Source organism: Molossus molossus, unplaced genomic scaffold (assembly GCF_014108415.1).
Source record: "Molossus molossus isolate mMolMol1 unplaced genomic scaffold, mMolMol1.p scaffold_m16_p_1, whole genome shotgun sequence".
NCBI classification, from domain to species: Eukaryota; Metazoa; Chordata; class Mammalia; order Chiroptera; family Molossidae; genus Molossus; species Molossus molossus.
The window spans coordinates 177,389,198-177,408,173 of NW_023425344.1; the positions used below are offsets into that span (position 1 = coordinate 177,389,198).

At 33.7% G+C, this 18,976-nt stretch overlaps 1 protein-coding gene across 2 annotated transcripts in view; it reads left to right on the forward strand.

Annotated features, from left to right (window-relative positions):
• SPRED1 (sprouty related EVH1 domain containing 1) overlaps positions 1–18,976 on the forward strand; it is a 124,200-nt gene that overhangs the window by 74,900 nt on the left and 30,324 nt on the right. For both annotated transcript variants that reach the window (XM_036281383.1, XM_036281373.1), the window contains 3 exons: positions 8,558–8,726; positions 11,660–11,709; positions 17,249–17,404. In XM_036281383.1, coding sequence (XP_036137276.1) covers positions 8,558–8,726; positions 11,660–11,709; positions 17,249–17,404 — 375 coding nt within the window. The remainder of the gene's footprint in view (positions 1–8,557; positions 8,727–11,659; positions 11,710–17,248; positions 17,405–18,976) is intronic.

An 18,976-nucleotide genomic window follows, 5' to 3' on the forward strand; every position in this document is an offset into this window, starting at 1 on the left:
CTTGTATACCTGGAATAAATCCTACTTAGTTATGGTGTATAATCTTTTTATATGTTACTGGATTTGATATATTACTATTTTGTTGAGGAATTTTGTGTTTAAGACCATGAGAGATAATTGGTCTGTAGTTTTCTTTTTTGGTGTTGGTATCAGATAATTCTGGTCTCATAAAATGAATTGGGAAGTATTACCCCTCTTCTGTTTTCTGGAAGAGATTATGTTAAATTGGTGTTAGTTCCTCTTTAAATATTTGGTAGAATTCTCCGGTAAAATCATCTCAGTGTAGAGAGTGCTCTTCTTGAGAACATTTAAGTTAAAAATTCAATTTCTGTAAATGACTTTAATGGTTATAGGAATTTCAGATTAACATTATAGTATCGATTGAGTTTTGGTAATATGTCATTTTCTTAGAATTGGCTCATTTCTTCTAACAGTTGTCTAATTTATGAGTATTAGTTCTTAGTATTTTAATTATTCTTTTAAAGGCTACAGGATCTTTAGCAATATACTGTTGCATTCCTGAAATTGATTATTTGTCTTCATTTTTTAATTTATCAGTCTTGCTAGAGATTTATCAAGTTACTGTATTTTAAACCAGCATTTTGTCTCATTGATTATTTTCAGTTTTATAGATTTCTGCTTTTTTTTTTCATTTCTTTCTGTTTGATTTGGGTTTTTGGCTCTTTTTTTAAAAAATTGTTTTTCTAATTTTTTAAGGTAGAAAATTTAGTTACTGATATGAGACCTTTCTTTTTATTCTAATATCCATAACCTTGTTAAACTTTATTAAATTATTGAAATCTTGTATATCCTTTTTTGGTCTCCTTCCATTCACAGACTGGAACTCTCTAGTCATCATTATGTCTTTGGATATTCTTGCCTTTCTAAATGTTTTTGTGTCATATAGATATTGCCATATGAATCAATTAATAAAGGTTCATGACTGTTAAATCATTAGATCATTGAGATTGATTCCATCAAAATTGTATGAGCCCCTCTCCAAGTCATGCAGACCCAGTTGAGGGAGAAGAGAATTGTTTAAGATTATTTAGTTTTATTCTTGCAACTCAGAGATCTAACAGGCTATGATAGGGACTTGAGAAAGAGCCAAATAATGAAGCAAGGGATATTACCTGTGCCCAATAATTTTATATTGTTCTTCAGTGTGGCCACCAGAGCAGTGTCCTAATTATTGTGACAGTTCCCTTCTCTTTTTGCTGATATTAATTCCCTCAGTTCTCCAAAGGGAAGTGGCCTTTTTGCTTATGGTCTTAGTGGTTGACCCGTTTCCCAGAGATGCTGATAGAGTCCCACTGTATCCCAGCTCCATCCCTCATCCCCTTTCATTCTCACTTTCTACTGATTCAGTTTCTTCAATGGTTACAGGTCTCTAATGGTTTTCTGTTTAGTCAGTTTTTATAAGTTTAGTTTTACTAGGAAATCAGTTATTTCATGTCGTTTTATAAATTTGAGGTCGTAAAACCTTACATTGTATTTATTATTTTCTAAATGTTTTGCTGTACCTTCAGTTTTGACCCCATTTTCGTGTCTAATACAGTTTATTTGTACTTTGCATACTTCTCACCTCCCTTTGTTTGTCCCTTTCCTAGTCTTAGCGAAGAATCAACTTTCAGCAACAATTTCTATATACTCAATACCCAAATTCACCAGTTTTTAACATTTTGCCACATTGGTTTTATTCTTTCTTTTCCCCAGTACACACACACACACACACACACACACACACACACACTTGATTTTTAATTATGTATTTTAAGTAAGTGGCATGCAAAACCCCTTAGTGCTTTTAGTGTATTTTTCCTAGGAACAAGGATATTTTCTTATGTAATCACAGTGTAATTATTTTATTTAGGAAATTTAACATAAATACAGTACTATAATGTAGACTCCATATTCCAGTTTTGCCAACTATTTTAATAATGTTCTCATAACATTTTTGTTCCTTCAGTACAAAATCATGTAGCATTTAGCTGTCATGTGTCTTTATTCTCCTTTAATCTAGAGCAGTTTCTCAGTCTTTCTTTTATGACAGACATATTGAAATACTGGCTTCTTCCCCTTTGTCGTAGCTGAACTGCTATTATGCGTGAAACATGCCATTGTTTCTTTTGTTACTTTAAAAAAATTTCTAAAATCCCACTCAACTAGAACAGTGTTAAAGATAAATGTTTATTAATAATTAGTAAAATATGTATTTAAAAACCGTATAATTTCATATGTCATAGGATACCTTGGTATCCTTCATAAAGGATGCAGTTTTTGTTTTTGTTCTTTTTTATCCTCATCCAAGACCATTTTTGCATTTATCTTCAGACAGCAGGAGTGAGGGAGGGAGGAAGAAAGAGAGAGAAACATCAATGTGAGAAAGACACATCGACTGGCTGCCACCCACACGACCCCAACCGGGCCGGGGACACGTGCCTTTAGCAGGAACCGAACCTGGGTCCTTCTGGTCCGCGAGCTGATGCTCCAGCTACTGAGCCAAACCAGCCAGGGCAAGGATGCAGTTTTTATATTGTCCAGAGGATGATATAATTATATCGTTTATGATATGAAGCAATTTGTTCAGATACCAATTTTGATTTGGGTTATCAAATAATTTAATTTGAATTTGGAATTTTTGTTTAAAAAATGAAATGATTCAAAGGTATTTCAGAAAGTTACTAGTAAAAGTTTTTAGGTTTGGTTACCAACTACACTACTTTTTAGATAATACTATTTGTAAATATGTAATGAGCTACTTGTAAGGTAGCAACTATAATCAAGTACACAGTAGTTTGAAAGTTTAATTTTACTCTGCTCTCCCAAATTATTAGTTGTTAGTTAAACAAAAATGCATTTATACCCATTTTTGGCTTGGTCTATTTTAAATGCTTGTGGAAAACAAGTCTAGTGATTTTACGATGGGAGTTTTGCTCTATATTTCCCCAAATAACTTGAAATATATCTTTAGAAGTTTTAGTTGTTTAGTGACCTAGGTGTTTCCCTTCTACCCCTCTACCCTCTTCTATCAAATACCCTAGAATTTCTTTTAGAAGAAGGAAAAACATTAGGAGATTGAAATAATTTCCACTGCTCTTAGAATCCATTAACTTAAGTTCGTCAGAATCTATTCACAAGCTCTGTGAGGTCCAAACTCCTCCCCCTCCCATTCTCCAACAAATCTCCCCTCAAAAGAAATGACCTCCCAGCCTCTCATAGCAACTATTCTATTATGGGTTAGTGAAATCACCTAGAGACCAATCTCACTATTGCTACTACTATTTATTGAAGTTTTTATTATGTGTCAGGCAGTGTTTGAGTACTCTGTGTTACTTCATGTAATTCTCCAAAGTCAGATGGACAATGAGCAGTGGAGACTGGTTGGTACCTAGCTGATCTTAGCTGCAGAGTCCTCTTACACAGTACTCACAGTTTTGGGGGAGGGAGTGTACGTGCCCTTATTCTGTTTCTTCTATTATTCACGCCTGAAGTAATTTTATTTGGAACACTTTTCACTTGTGTAAATCTATTATGCAACCTCATTTCTTCCCTTTTCTCTTAATTCCTAGCCTGATACTATAGGGGAACCACTTCTCCCTCCTCCTTCATCTGTATCGCATTTTAATATATTTATGCTAATTGTAGTTTCACTTTTCTCAATTTTAGACTTCACCTATTCACATGTATTTTTTTTTCCATAATTAACATATATTTAACCTTAACAGAAATAAGAAAATACATTGTTCTTATTGTTACTACTAGATTGAAAGACTTTAAGATCTCATATATAAATAGTTCTACAAGTATTTATCTAGTCAGAAAAGAATTTTAACTTGTATGTCTTAACCAACTTAGATCTGTTGTGATGTGTTAGAAAACAAAGCTGTTCTTCCAAATGTCCCTACATCATTGTATTTTTCCTCCTCTGTTATTTAAAATTTTTTTTTCTTTATTGATTTTAGAGAGAGAGAGAGAAAGGGAGAGGGAGAGAGAGAGATAGAAATAGCAATGAGAGAAAAACATTGATTGGTCGCCTCCTGCATGCCCCCCACTGGGGATTTGGCCTACAACCTGGGCAAGTGCCCTGACTGGGAATCAAACTGGTGACCTCTTGGTGCATGAGTTGACATTCAACCACTGAGCCACACTGGCTAGGCTCCTCCTCCATTATTATAGTTACCTTCCCAAAGCTGGCTGCAGACAGTCTGTTTGCAGCAACTAAATTCCACTCAAACCTGATCGTGTCTGTTGGTATGTCAGAGTCTGAAAAAAAAATTGTTTTGTTGCAGTCATAAACATTAAAGTGTTTTTAAATCTGCTGTTACTTTTTTCTAATTTTAAAATTTTTCATCATACATTGATTTTTTTTTTTTTCAGTTTCTAATAAGTAATACTTATTTCTTATCCCAGCATATGTGTAGGTGATCAAAAGTTCAAAAAGTTCTAATACTGTGCTAATTCTAATACATTACTCTTTGATTTATTCTTATTTGTTAACAAGCCACATTCTTAATGAATTGTAAAGATTATTAATGTCAAATTACTTGGGCAACATACTCTTTTATAGTTATTCTTGTTGAGTCAGTCTTATATTAAAAAATTTTTTTCTTTATTGATTTATGGAGAGGGAGAGAGAGAGAAATACTGATGATAGAGAACATCGATTGGTCGCCTCCTACATGCCCCCCAACTGGGTATTTGGCCCACAACTTGGGCATGTGCCCTGACTGGGAATCGAACCAGTGACTTCTTGGTGCAGGGGTCGATGCTCAACCATTGAGCCATACCAGTTGGGCGAGTGAGTCTTAGATTAAACATTCACTTTATAGTTGTTATTTATACAATGAGTATCTTTATATTAATTTAATGTAAAATATCTTCTTTGGGTCGATACGAGGTCAAGTCCACTGATCCACTTTTTAATTTATTTTTACTCTTTAATTTATGAATGTTATCATAGTTAACCATGGAGGTCTGATGAAATTTACATACTTCCAGAATTCTTTAGTCCTAGAAAGAGGTATATTCAAATGTTAATTAATCAGGGTTAGTTAGAGATGTGTTTGAAGTTTAACAACTGTGTACAAATGTTTTTCTGATTATATTTATAATGGCTGTGGCATTTGCCTTTACGAGAGTCTTAACTGAATTTAGAATTATTTATTTTTGTGCCAGATACATATAAAGAAGCTCTCAGAGTAAGTGTAGGTCATGTATTCTGGGCGAGTTGTAACCACTTCAGGTCTATATAGAGTACCTTTTTAGTTTGCCACATTGATAATTAATAGGTAGGTATAACTCCCCACTTGCCTGAAATAGTTTATCTCTTTACCTATTTTTCCTACAGAGTAAATAAATCACCTACTTATGTTGTATTGGTTGATTGTAATTGCTTGGCAAAAATGTAATTGCTGTTTTCTGCAGTTTGGTTGCTAATTACGTACCCATCATGAATATGGTAAACATTAAACACGGCTTTCTGTATGCCTATTATTAATATTACTGTTATCTTAATGTACATAATTAATATAGTGAAAACTGCAGTGGACTAAAGTCAGAACACATTGTTTTGATATAGTTTAGAGGCGATAGAAGAAGGGAAGTGGCATAACTCACTAATTTTTAAGAATCCTTCCAGCCCTTAAAACTTTTTGTTTTTCAGCAATGCAGATTTAGTATTGATCACACGGTCGTTAAAAGTCTTTTGAAGGCACTATTCTATCTACTTTTTTGTTATAAAACTTTAACTTCATTGATTTTCTTTTACTAATTTGAGGTAGACAGCTATCCTTGTTCTCAGTGTAATGAAAGTGTACTAATGTTTCAATGCTACTTAAAGTCAGAAGCAAAACAATGTTCTAATATATTGTGTGACTTAGATGCGAAATTGTTATACTTTGGATATGGAAGGTTTGAGATTTTGTAAAAGTTGTTTTCTATATGCATTATAGCTTTTTTATTCCTCATTTCCTGCATTCATATCTTCATTTGTGTTTAGTGGATTGTCTGCAGTGAAATGCTTAAATTCCTTTCTCATTTCCTTGTGTTTATAGTCTATAGCTAATTTCTTTGTAGTTATGGAGATGATATTAACGTTTTAAAGTTTTAACACTCTAATTGAATTTATACTGATTTAACTTTGATACATACAAAAACTATTTCTTTACAGCTGCATCCCCACCCCTTTCAGTTGTTAATGTCACAAAATTACATCTTTAAACACGGTGTGCCCAGAAACACAAACTAATAATTCTTTTAAATGCATTTTTCTCTTAAGTTTTTATAAAACAATATTTGGGGTTACAAACCAAAGTTACCCTAATAAGTAGCTTTTACATTAGTAATTGTTGTATTTTTCCTAAATATATCAGTTCCTTAAATTGTACAGAAACAAAATTTGCAGTTTTGAACCAGTGTTACAATAATATTGCTGTTATGATTGCCCATGTATTTACCTTTATTGAGATTTTTATTTCTTTATATAGCTTCAAGTTATTGTCTACTATAATTTCACCTTATTGTACTGACTCCTTGACCATTTTTTTTTCAGGGAAGATCTGTTGTCAGCAAACTCTCTCATTTTTTGTTTATCTGAGAATGTATCTATTTTTCCTTTTCTTTGAATGAATCCCAGATAGTAGGATTCTTGGTTGACAGTTTTTTCATTTAGCACTTTGAATATATTATATCTGCCCATTATCTTCTGGCTTCCAAAGTTTCTGAAGAGAAGTCATCAGGTATCCTTATTTAGGATCCTTTTATATAATAATTTACTTCTGTTTCTGCTTTCAGGATTCTGTGAATGCCTTTGAGTTCATCTCATTTGGAGTTTGTTGAGCTTCTTGCATTTTTATATTCATGTCTTTTATAAAATTTGGGAAGTTTTCAGCCATTGTTTCTACATATATTTTCTCTTCTTTCTTTTCTTCTTTTTCAGCCCCCACAATATGTATATTGCATCTCTTGATGATGTTTCATAGGCCCCTTAGGCTCTGCTTGCTTTTCTTCAGTTTTTTTTCTTTTTGTTTCTCAGATCTTATAATTTCTCTTGTTCTATTTTGACTGATTTTTCTTCTTCCTGTTCACCTGATTTTTTAATTCCTCTAGTGAATTTTTCACAGTAGTTATTGTGCTTTCAGCTCCAGAATGTCTTTGTGGTTTCTTTGTAGGGTTTTTATCTTGTTATTGATATTTCTATTTTGTTCGTACATAATTTTCTTGATTTTTTTTCCTTATCCTAATTTAGTTCTTTGAGCATCTTTGAGACAGTTTTTTTTAATTACAGTTGACATTCAGTATTATATTAGTTTCAGTTGCACAGCTTAGTGATTAGACACTTACATAACTTACAACTTGAACCCCTCAATAAGTTTAGTACCCACCTGACGCCATACATAGTTATTACAATATTATTGACTGTATTCCCTATACTGTGCTTTACGTCCCTGTGACTGTTTTGGAACTGCCAGTTTGTACTTTAAGACAGTTTAAAAAGCCTTTGTCTAATAGATCTGCTGTCGGGTCTTTTTCAGGAACAGTTTCTGTTGCTTCCCCCTCCTCCCTTCTTTTAGACAGCCTTACTGTTTATTTGTATGCATTGGGATTTTTTGGTTGAACACTGAGCATTTGAATCTAATAATATGGTAACTCTGGAAATCAGATTGTCTCATTTCCCTAGGGTTTGCAGTTCTTGTTACATCATCATCATCTTCCTCATTGTCGTGATGAATTGTCTCTGTGCCACAGATCAGAATGAGATATACATTTACTGTCTTCTTGTTTCTTTTCTGAGCCTTTCCCTAGGTATGCATAGTCACTTTCTAATTTTCACCATATATATTGTTGTTTTTGCATGTTCTAGTCTTTAATGTCTGTCTCTCAAAATGGGAAAAAGTGAAAAATGACAGATAAAATAGGGTGGTAGTCCTTTAAATAGCTTGGGAGTCACTTCATTCTGATGAGGAAGGACTTGCAGCAATGAGGGAAGTACAACAGCAATGCCTGCCCTCTTTGTCTTTACCTCAATGATCAGAAGCAGCAGTCAGTGATCAGAGAACAGATACCTGATATTTGGAGGACAGGATGCTTTTTACCTGCCCTGGCTCTGACAATTTGTGTACATGCTGCTCCAGGAACACATGCACAACTCCCAGCCATGTGGGTTGGATAGGTTGCTGCTGCTGTGCTAATAGTTGAAATTGATGGAAATGAACCATAAATAACTGTCCATGCCTTCCCCTGGAAGTTACAAGCTTTCAACAGACTCCATATTTCCAGCATAGTTATATCAGACAGATTCTGCCAATGCAATTGTTGTCTAGGTAGGAAGACAGATTCCTAGTGGTTCTTTGCCATCTTCCCAGGATCCTCTTTAGTCCTATCTTAATTTCTGTATCGAGTAACTTTGTGAAGTAGATTAATTAGCAAGACCTGTTTTAATATAGGGTTGAAATACTCATTAAAATATAATAGGTCTTTTCTCACTCCATTTTGTTATTTGAGAGTTACATGCATTTGACATGTATAGTAATTTTTGGCATTTAATTTTTGACAGGTGGTTTTGGAATGTATGCTTAAAAAGGACCTCATTTACAATAAGGTCACTCCAACATTTCACCACTGGAAGATTGAAGACAAGAAATTTGGCCTTACATTTCAAAGTCCTGCTGATGCTAGGGCTTTTGATAGAGGTATTCGAAGAGCTATAGAGGATATTTCTCAAGGTAAGTTTTCTTGACTATTTTCTTAATTTGTTTATCAGTTATATATAGTAAAGTACAGTTACTTTAAACAAGTCAGCTTTTGTGATAAATGTGATCAGGCTTTGAAAGCTCACTCTAAGTGAAGAAGGTAAAATAATGGGCTCCTTAGTCTGTTTTATATTTGTTAAATCACAATATATACCAGTTAAATTCATTACCTTGAAGAGTCCATCAATAGTACCCTTAAGATAATTCAGATGATTTCAGATAAGAGTTTGAAGAAGAGGGGAGTGGTCAGTTACAACTTTGGAAATCCTTGTGTGTATGTAATATCAGTCATATTTTTGTCTTGGTACTGATAAAGATAAAATTTCTAATAATCAAATATAGGTAGACTCCATTTATTCTATGGCAGAACCCTTTTCTTTTTACCTGATTTCATTATTGAGCATTGACAGATACCACAACCCCATCTATCCCTCTGTATATCTTTCCAGTCTGTTAAGATTATTAACTCTAAAGCTTGCAGGTTTTAAAGAGAGGAAGAATGTATTTACATGTAACACTTGCCTCTGCTTAATTAAACAAAGAAATCACATTAAAACCCATTTCTTACCCCAAAACAAGTCAAAACTTGATTTGATTTTCTAATTAACAATATTATCTCTATTAATAGTAATAGCTTATATATAAAGTAACTGAATCACTATTAGACAACATTGTGATTTGTATATTTTGAATATGATACTTTAAGAGGAAACTTAGAAGAAATGAACTGATTATGAGACAGACCGTAGGCAAGAACATGGAAATACTTAGGGTAAGATCTGTATTGATAGTGCATAAAACTGGGGTTAAATAATTTACTTAGCTACTTTAAATTTAAAGATTAGAGTTTGCCAAATATATAATCTTTGATTTCCAGTTCAGAAAAAAATGAAATGATAGCAGTCATTTTATTTTTATTACCAGAACCCATAAATTATTTTTATGTCAGTGTTCTCCTTGTTGGTTTCAAATTTGAATTACCTGGGAGGCTTTTGAGAAATAGAATAACTCGTTTCCACTCCACATCACTTAGGTTATTTGAATCAAACTATTTGGGGAGTGGAGCTGAGTAATTTTATTTATTTATTTTTATATATATATATCTATATATATATATAGATATATATATAGATATATCTATATATATCTATATATATATTCCTAGACATTTCAGATGTGATAAGGAATTGTTATCCTAGTTGAATGATTATATTACGAATTTACCAAAGCAAGTGATGAATATGGATCCTTATATTCTCTTGCAGAGGTTGTTCTCAAACCACTGCGAAAAACTTACAGAGATTTCTGACATTGTTGGTTTGGTACTATACTCTAGCATCAGTATGTTTTTTAAAGTTTCCCAGTTGATTGTGTTGTTTAGCTAGTGTTGAAGAGCCAGTGGTTTAAAGAGAAAATAATTATCTATGGCTGTTAGAATTTATATGATTTGTGTTAAGTTTTGAATTGCTTTTAAGGCTGTACTTATATCCTCATAAGAACACATTTTTGTTACTAGAATCAAATAGATTGAGTTTAATCTTCAAAACGATAATTTATAAGACGTTTTCAAACTCTTGGCCAGGTAGAATAGACTGCTGATGTATTCAACCTGTCTTGTTATTTTTAAACATTATTTTAAACCTACTTACTGGTTCACATTATTATCAGTCACTATATAGACTGAACAATCTCATTAAATTTTTTTTTATCCTCACCTGAGGACATTTTTCCACTTTTGTTCAGATAGAGTAAGAGGGAGAGAGAGAGAAACATCGACATGAAAGGGACACATTGAGTAGCTGCCTTCTGCACAACCCCAATGGGGCCCGGGACAAACAGCAACCGAGGTACATGTCCTTAGCGGGAACCGAACCCAGGTCTCTCTGGACCGGGGGCTGATGCTCTAACCACTTAGCAACCGGCCAGGGCTCATTAAATTCTTTTTACTTAGCCTTCTGTGACAATAAGGAAAAACTTACTGCAACCCTTTTCAAAGGGCACATTTCTTGTCTCTCAAGGGTAGCATAAACTCAGAATTCATTTCTAGGACAAATCCCTCTTTATTAATTTGTTGGAAGTAAAGGTTCTCTTGCACATAATGAAAATGTTTACATTTCATAGCAACAATTGGCTATTGACTATCAATAGTGATTTAAGGCTCACCTATTTATTTTTCTTACTATAGTAAAATCCTACTTTTGAGTACTAAATAGTATTTCCTGGATCAGAATATTTAGAAAGATTGGCCCTGACCGGTTTGGCTCAGCGGTTAGAGCGTCGGCCTGCGGTCCCCAGAGACCCGGGTTCGGTTCCTGCTAAGGGCACGTACCTCAGTTGCAGTTGGGTTGGGTTGTGCGGGTGGCAACTACTCGATGTGTCCCTTTCATTTCATGTCGATCTCGATATCTCTCTCTCTCTTTCTCTCCCCCTCTCTCTCTCCCTCCCTCTCCCTCCCTCTCCTTCTCCCTGCCACTCTATCTGAACAAAATATCAAAAAATGTCCTCTGGTGAGGATTAAAAAAAGAAAGATTGAAGAAATCATACATAGGCATCACCCAAACACCAGAGGGGTGTGATGCATATACTTTACCTAGCAGTCTTAGTATTTTGGAGAAAATCAGGAGCAAGGCTTGCTAAAAATAGTACACTTTCACAAACAAACAAACAAACAAAACTCTTTAGTAAGTAACTGGGAATTTACCTGCAGAAGAGGAAAACAATCACTTTATTCTCTCTTCTTCTAATAAGGGGCAAGTACAAGTGGCCAACATCTGACTGGTTGCCTGGCAACCCAGAATGATCTCTGATCAGTCTCTTGTAATATTGTAATGATATAATCCATTAGTCAATAATACTAAAATCTAAGACAATTCTCTGTTTAATTAAACTTTTACTTGTTTCCTTAGGATGCCCAGCATTAAAAAATGAAACCGAAGGAGCAGAAGATGACTTACAAGTAAGTAGTTGGTTTGAAAGAAATTTTGAACATAAAGGATATAGAAGAAATAAGTAGACTTACTTAACAAATATAAGCAACTCGTAAATTTTAAGAAATTTTCTAAGACACTGTATTTTTCAGGAAACACAGAAAAACAACCAATAGTCTGTATGTATGTACATATTATATACCAGTCCACATTGGTGTTTTGTTTTGTTTTGAACAAATTGGCCCACGTGATTGTCAGATTCGGAATCCACACGATAGTCAGGCATGCATGAAGTTCTGGCACTAGTTGATGTTTCGGTCTTGAGTCAAAAGACAGTCTTGAGGCCGACTTCCTTCTTCTTTTGGGGAACCTCACTCTTTTCTTTAAATGTTTTTATAATGAGGCCCCCTGACTTTATGGTAGGTAATTTCCTTTACTCAGAGTCTATTGATTTAAATGTTACTCATATGTGAAAATTATCTTCACAACAACATCTAGATTGGTGTTTGACTAAATAGCTTGGCGTCATAGGTTAGACAAGTTGACATGTAAAAGGAACTATCACAGATATCCCACCCCTTAGGCAAGGTATTTGTATAAAGAATTTACAGAAAAGATCATGGCCAGTTTGGCTTAGTGATTAGAGAGTCAGCCTGAGGACCCAAGAGTCATGGGTTCAATTCCGGTCAAGGGCATGTACCTCGGTTGCGGGAGGCAACCAGTCGATACATCTTTCTCACATCAATGTTTCTCTCTCTCTCTCCCCCTCCCATTCTCTCTGAAAATAAATGGGAAAATATCCTCAGGTGAGGATTTAAAAACAAAAAAAATTCACAGAAAGGAATTGCAAATTGTTAATAAGCATATGGACACCCATCTGTTTAGCGCACTGATAATCAGCACGTAGTTTAGGTTAACATATTTTAGTTACCACATGACTAAAGGTTTAAAAATTGATATTACCCCATACTGTGTTTGTTCATGAGATTGACAGATTCATTTCCTGCTAGAGAAAATGTAGATTGGTAGATTCTTTCTAGAAAACAGTTTGGTAATTTATATTAAAAAGCCTTTAAAACAGAAACATTCATGCCTATTTGTCTAGTGTATCAATTTCCAGTAATCTGTACTAAGGAAATAGAGATACACAAAAATTTTTTATACATAGATTTTGGAGGGAATCTGTATAAAATATTGATAATAACAATAAGCTATCTAACTAGGAGAATGGTACTGATTGAATTTATTAAGGTATATTTTTGTGATACAACTTTAAAAATTTTATTAATTATGAATTTACTTGCTATATATTGAGTAATAAAAACAAATTATATGGTGTTATCATTACTCATCTAAACTACTATTAGATATTTGGATTGTGGGATTCTGAGCTACATGGCTTTTTTATTAGTACTCAGTATTTTTTAAGTTTACTTAATAGTTTAGAATAACTTAACATTTTTAGAATAGCACTAAAAGAACACATATTTGTATGAATACCTTGTATTAATAACCAGTATTTTATATTGTAAAAATATTTGTAACCTAAAGACATGGAAACATGTTTTATGTGCATCTGCAGTCAGAATATAGAAATGTGTTTATTTTATTTGAGAAATACAGTAAAGTTTAAAGAAAAAAATCAATTATTATCATCCATGATAACCACCATATTTATTTTTATTTATTTATTTATTTTTTAATCCTTGTCTGAGGACATTTTTCTGTATATCTTCAGTTAGAGTGGGAGGGGGAGAGAAGCGGGGGGAGAGAGAGACAGACATTAACTTAATCCTGCTATTAATATTTCATATAGTTATCAGAAACCATGTAACTACTGCCTATTAATTCAGATTTACAGACAAACAATCTCTGAAAATCTAATACCATTTTTAAGTCAAACCAAGTTTCATTAGGAAAATGGTTTAGTTTTTCTATTGATTATTGTAGGGTGGAGGACTTGTTTTTCTGTTTTGTTTTTGCTGAACATTATATTTTGGTACATTTCTCATATTACTTTCATATTGTTTCATCACTGATTACTGTATTCAGATTGCTTAAATAAAATACTATATATGCTATTAATGTTTGCAGACAAAGCTCATAGACAAATGCAAAATAAAAAACTCAACGGTATTCTTATCTTAAATTAATCAGAGAGGTAACTAAAGAAATCTAATGAATGAATAGGAGACAATTTTGGTCAGATCTTAAAATGAATTGCTAGTGGATGCTGCTCCAAAATGTTAATAGTGGTTTTGCTAAGTTCCTGGAATTGTTGTTGTTGTTTTTTTTTTTTCCTTTTCTGTGCTAAGTTTGCATAATTTGAGTATATAATTTCAAATGCCAAAAATAACTTTGGTAGCATTTCAACAAATGAATTACTAAAATATAAAATTTCTTTATCAAAGAACATTTAAAATTTTTTTCAATCATTCTAAAGTAAACTAATAGTATAATTATTAGAAACTTCTATTTTTTAATACGGCTCAGCCACACATTTTGATTCCTGTGTTTTGTGATATACAGCTACAAGAAGAAATTTTTTAGCAATAAGTAGGCTGTGCTATCACTTTTGCATGCTTGATTATTGGGAAACATACATTTAAAAAGGCTTGGAGAATAACACTAAGTTTTCTCTGCTTCAGAATAAATACAGGTAGAAAAGCAAAAGAAGGAAAGAAGCAAATTTTGTTTGAATTTTCTCCACAGCTGTCATCTAGCCTTATGTTTTAGTAGAGAAATACAGCCCAAATTGTTTTATTGCTTTACCTGGCATCCTTTTGCCTCTACACACAAAATTACTATAGTAGTCTTGGAAAAAGAAAAAGCCAACCAATCTCTTAGCAACTGTAGAGAATAATGATTACACCAGCCTCTGAGTGAAACAGAGTTCTGTTATACATTAAAATTGGCATGGGTTACTTTATAGATAATACAGATGAGCCCATGCCAGCACAATACTAAAAGCTTTGAATGTGGGTATATATAACTGCTATAAATAATTTTTTAAAAGCTGAAGATCATGCAAATATATGTAGTCTTTATGCATAACATGTATTACATTTTCTGCTCTTGTGGGAGATTTTTGGCATTTCCCACCACCTAACTTTAGATTATGTCCATGTTCCCATAGTAATTGTTTTTTTTTTAAAGGATTATAATCCAGTAACAAACAAACAAAAAACATTCAAACTTGACTAAGCCGAAACACTTTTTACTAATTTGTATACAAATTAAAGTATTTTAGTTATTAATTTTACTTATTAAAATGGTACAGGTAATCTTTTTGGAAAATAACAATAAAAATGTCTTTTTAATTATCCCAGCCAGTGTGGCTCACTGGTCGAGCATCGACCCATGCACCAAGAGGTTGCCAGTTCAATTCCCGGTCAGGGCACATGCCCAGGTTGTGGGCCCAGTCCTCCGTGGGGAGCATGCATGAGATGGCCAGTTGATCTTCTCTTTCATTGATGTTTCTCTCACCGCCCTCCCTCTCCTTCCCGCTCTCTAAAATTAATAAAAGAAAAAAAAAAAAAACTTTAAAAAAAATGTCTTTTTAATCAGCCTGGCAAATATTGGTAAGTGATAGTGCCCAGTGTGGGCAGAAATGTAAGGAGATTGTCCCTCTGTCATATACTTATGTATCATTTGATGGATTTTCAAATAATACATAAGCTTGCAAGAGCGTGACTTTGTAATATAATTGGAATATATGAATATCCTTTACTTAGTAATTGTACTTATAGAAATTAATCCTAAAGAAATAATATCAGTACACCAAAATATATGTATAAGGAGATGTGCATTGCTGTGTATGTAACAAAATGTTGGAAACGATCTAATGCCCATATGTAGAGTATTACCTATGGACTATGTAACATAAAATACTGAACTTCTTTGTAACCATTTCAAAGCACTTGTACATCATTATATATTAACATGAGGGGAGGTTTATGATAAATTATGAAATTAAAAAAGGCACTATGTAGACTAAAATATAAGGCACTATGTAGACTCTAAAATATAAATGGAATCAAATTATATATAGGGAATAAACATATACTGAATTAAGTCTAGAGCCCTGGCCTGTTTGGCTCAGCGGTTAGAGTGTCAACGTGCAGTCCAGAGAGACCCAGGTACAGTTCCCGCTAAGGGCACGTACTTTGTTTTCAGTTTGTCCCCAGCCCTGGTTGGTCGTGCGGGTGGCAGCCACTCGATGTGTCCCTTTCACATCGATGTTTCTCTTTCTCTCTCTCTCTTCCTCTCTCTCCTTCCCACTCTATCTGAACTAAAAATGAAAAAATGTCCTCGGGTGAGGATAAAAAAATAATAATAATAAAAAAAATAAGCCTAGAAAGATATATATGTCAGGTAAAAATAAGTGTGATTCCAGGGGTTGGATTATGGGAAGAATTATTTTTGAGTAATTTGAACTTTTAATAGTTAATAAAATTCTTTTGTGAGTGAAAATTTTTTTGTTGAGGTTTTTTTTTCTTTTTTCTATTGCACCAAATTTGCTCTCAAGGGTTTATATTAATATAATGTGATCTAATTTGTAGATTTTTGCACATCACAGATTATTTATGGGTTATTCACTATGTGCCAGGCATAGTTTAAGCTCTAGGTATAAAACACAGGCAGGGTCATTACTGGCTTATAGGAGAAATATAATAAAAGAACGTTTAGAATATAAGGTGACAGAAACAAGTATTTTTCAGGAAGTTCAGAGGAGGGAGTGATTAATTTGGGAAGGGATCAACAAAGACTTTTTGAGGAGTTTATGGCTGAGGTTATGAAGGAGTTTTTCTTTTCACTTTATTGATTTGAGAGGGAGAGAGAGAGAAACATCGCTGAGATAAAAACACAGCTTTTTTGTTTTTGTTTTTCACTTAAGAGTATCTTGTGAGTGCTGCATACAAATCTTTTTAATGTCTACATGGAATTCTGTCATATATTTATTTATACAATACTTTTTAAAACTAATTTGCTGGTATAACCATAGAATGTTTTCCCCTTTTCTCTTCGTTTTTGTTATAAATAGTGCTACCATGATTATTTGTATATGAGCATATCCTCTACCTAAGTCTCGTGAATTTAATCGTTTGAAGTAACCAACAAGTTCAGACTACTTCATTCATTATTCAACAAGGTCATGACTGCTATATTTCATCCTTTGACTCCCTGTGTCATATAGTACAGCGCAGTTCTTGGTACATACCTTTCTTTTAACTTGCAAAAAACTTGTGTACAATACCACTTTTAGTTATAATTAACAGCTTCATTGGAATTAAATATCTCTCTCACGTGCAGTGATTAGCCTTCTAATTCTTTCTACATTGTTTTCTGTAAGAAAGCCCAGTTTGTTCATAAAATTGATTTTTTTTAAATTGTATTTTATTTTGACATGGCTCCTTAATCATGTACATTTGAGTTTTGCTATTCATAGTGATGGTAGTATTACATTCTTATGGATTTGCTAAATACTTGTTAGAATGAAAGTATCTCATTTTATATTGTTGTTTTTTATATTCTGGCAACTAATGAGTTGGGGATTGTTCCCATTAGGCAATTGCTGAAGAGAGTATTCCCGGTACTCTAGTGAAAGATCATCTTTTCCAGCAAGAGACAGTTGTTACCAGTGAGCCTTACAGAAGCTCAAGACCTTTTCCGTTTGAAGATTTGAATGCTAGAAGAGTCTACTTGCAAAGCCAAGCTAATCAGGTGAGAAGATAAATATTTTCCAGTGTGTTGTTCACATGTATAGAAATTGTATGTTAGACAAGGGCTAAGGCCATCTGCTCCTAACCAGACAAAGTAAACAAACAACAATAGAAACCCAAGAGAATATGATTTATAATTAATCAAATCCAAAATTAGACAATAAGTATGTAGGCCATAAAGTCTTCTATAGGTGTAGTAATTGAGCCATAAATTTGACTTTAAAATTTTCAGTGACAAAGGTGAAAAGGAGAAGTGTGTTAGTTACAGTTCTTTTTTTGTTGTTAATCCTCACCTGGGCATATTTTCCATTGATTTTTAGATGGAGTGGAAGGGAGGGAGGGGGAGAGAGAGAGACACATATCAATCCAGGGCTTGAACCTAACCGAGGTATGTGCCCTTGACCAGAAATCAAACCCTTGACCCTTTGGTCCAGGGACCCGATGTTCTAACCATTGAGCAAAATCAGCCAGGACAATTAGTTACAATTCTTTTACACTATATGAACTCATGTAGTTTAAAGCACACTGTGGGTGTCTACACTCATGTAGACACCTACTGTGTGTCTACAAAATCAAAGACCAAAGTTATTTTTAGAAAAATGTTGTAAAATATCTGTTAGATAGATGATATCTGTAAGATGTATTAGTGTCTGGTGACATAAATGACTATGTCTGATGTCCAGCTGATTCTCACTGAATGGTTCTCATTTGACCTGAGGATTTCAGACATGCAGTTTGTTAGGGAAGAAATTTGTATACACTATAGATAGTAAAGCATTTAGTTTAACAAATTATTAATATTAATCATCTGCAAGACCCATGCTTTAGACTTTAGAGTTGAGGGATAGGGATAGGCAACTGGTCGATGTGTCTCTCTCACATCAATGTTTCTCTATCTCTCTCTCCCCCTCCCTTCCTCCCACTCTTTCTAAAAAAATCAGTGGAAAAAAATATCCTCCGGTGAGGATTAACCAAAAAATAATAATAATAATCCAAATAACTAAGCAAGACATTTTTTAAAATTTTCCAACTGTGAGTATAGAATTATCTCCTTTTAATTTCATCAATTTAATTTTACAGTTGTTCTACCTTTTTGTTGAACTGATTCTTTTGTCATTGTGAGATTCCCTTCTTTATCTCTGGTAATACCTCTTGTCCAAAAGTCTACTTTGTCTGGTATTAGTATGGCTACATCACTTTTCTTTTGGCCAGCAGAACAGCATGTTTTTCCATTCTTTTACTTGGAACATTTCTCACTCTTATATGTGTCTATTTTAACCCACATGTGGTTGGGTTTTGTTTTTTTCTCAGGGTGTCTTTGAGATTTTTGTTCATTTACTTTTTCTTTTTCTTTTTTTTAATCCTCATCCAAGGACATTTTTCCATTTTTTGTTCAGGTAGAGTGGGAAGGAGAGAGAGGAACAGAGAGAGAGAGAGAGAGAAACATCGACGTGAAAGGGACACATCGAGTGGCTGCCACCCACACAACCAACCAGGGCCGGGGACAAACTGTAACCAAGGTACGTGCCCTTAGTGGGAACCGAACCCGGGTCTCTCGGGACCGCAGGCTGAT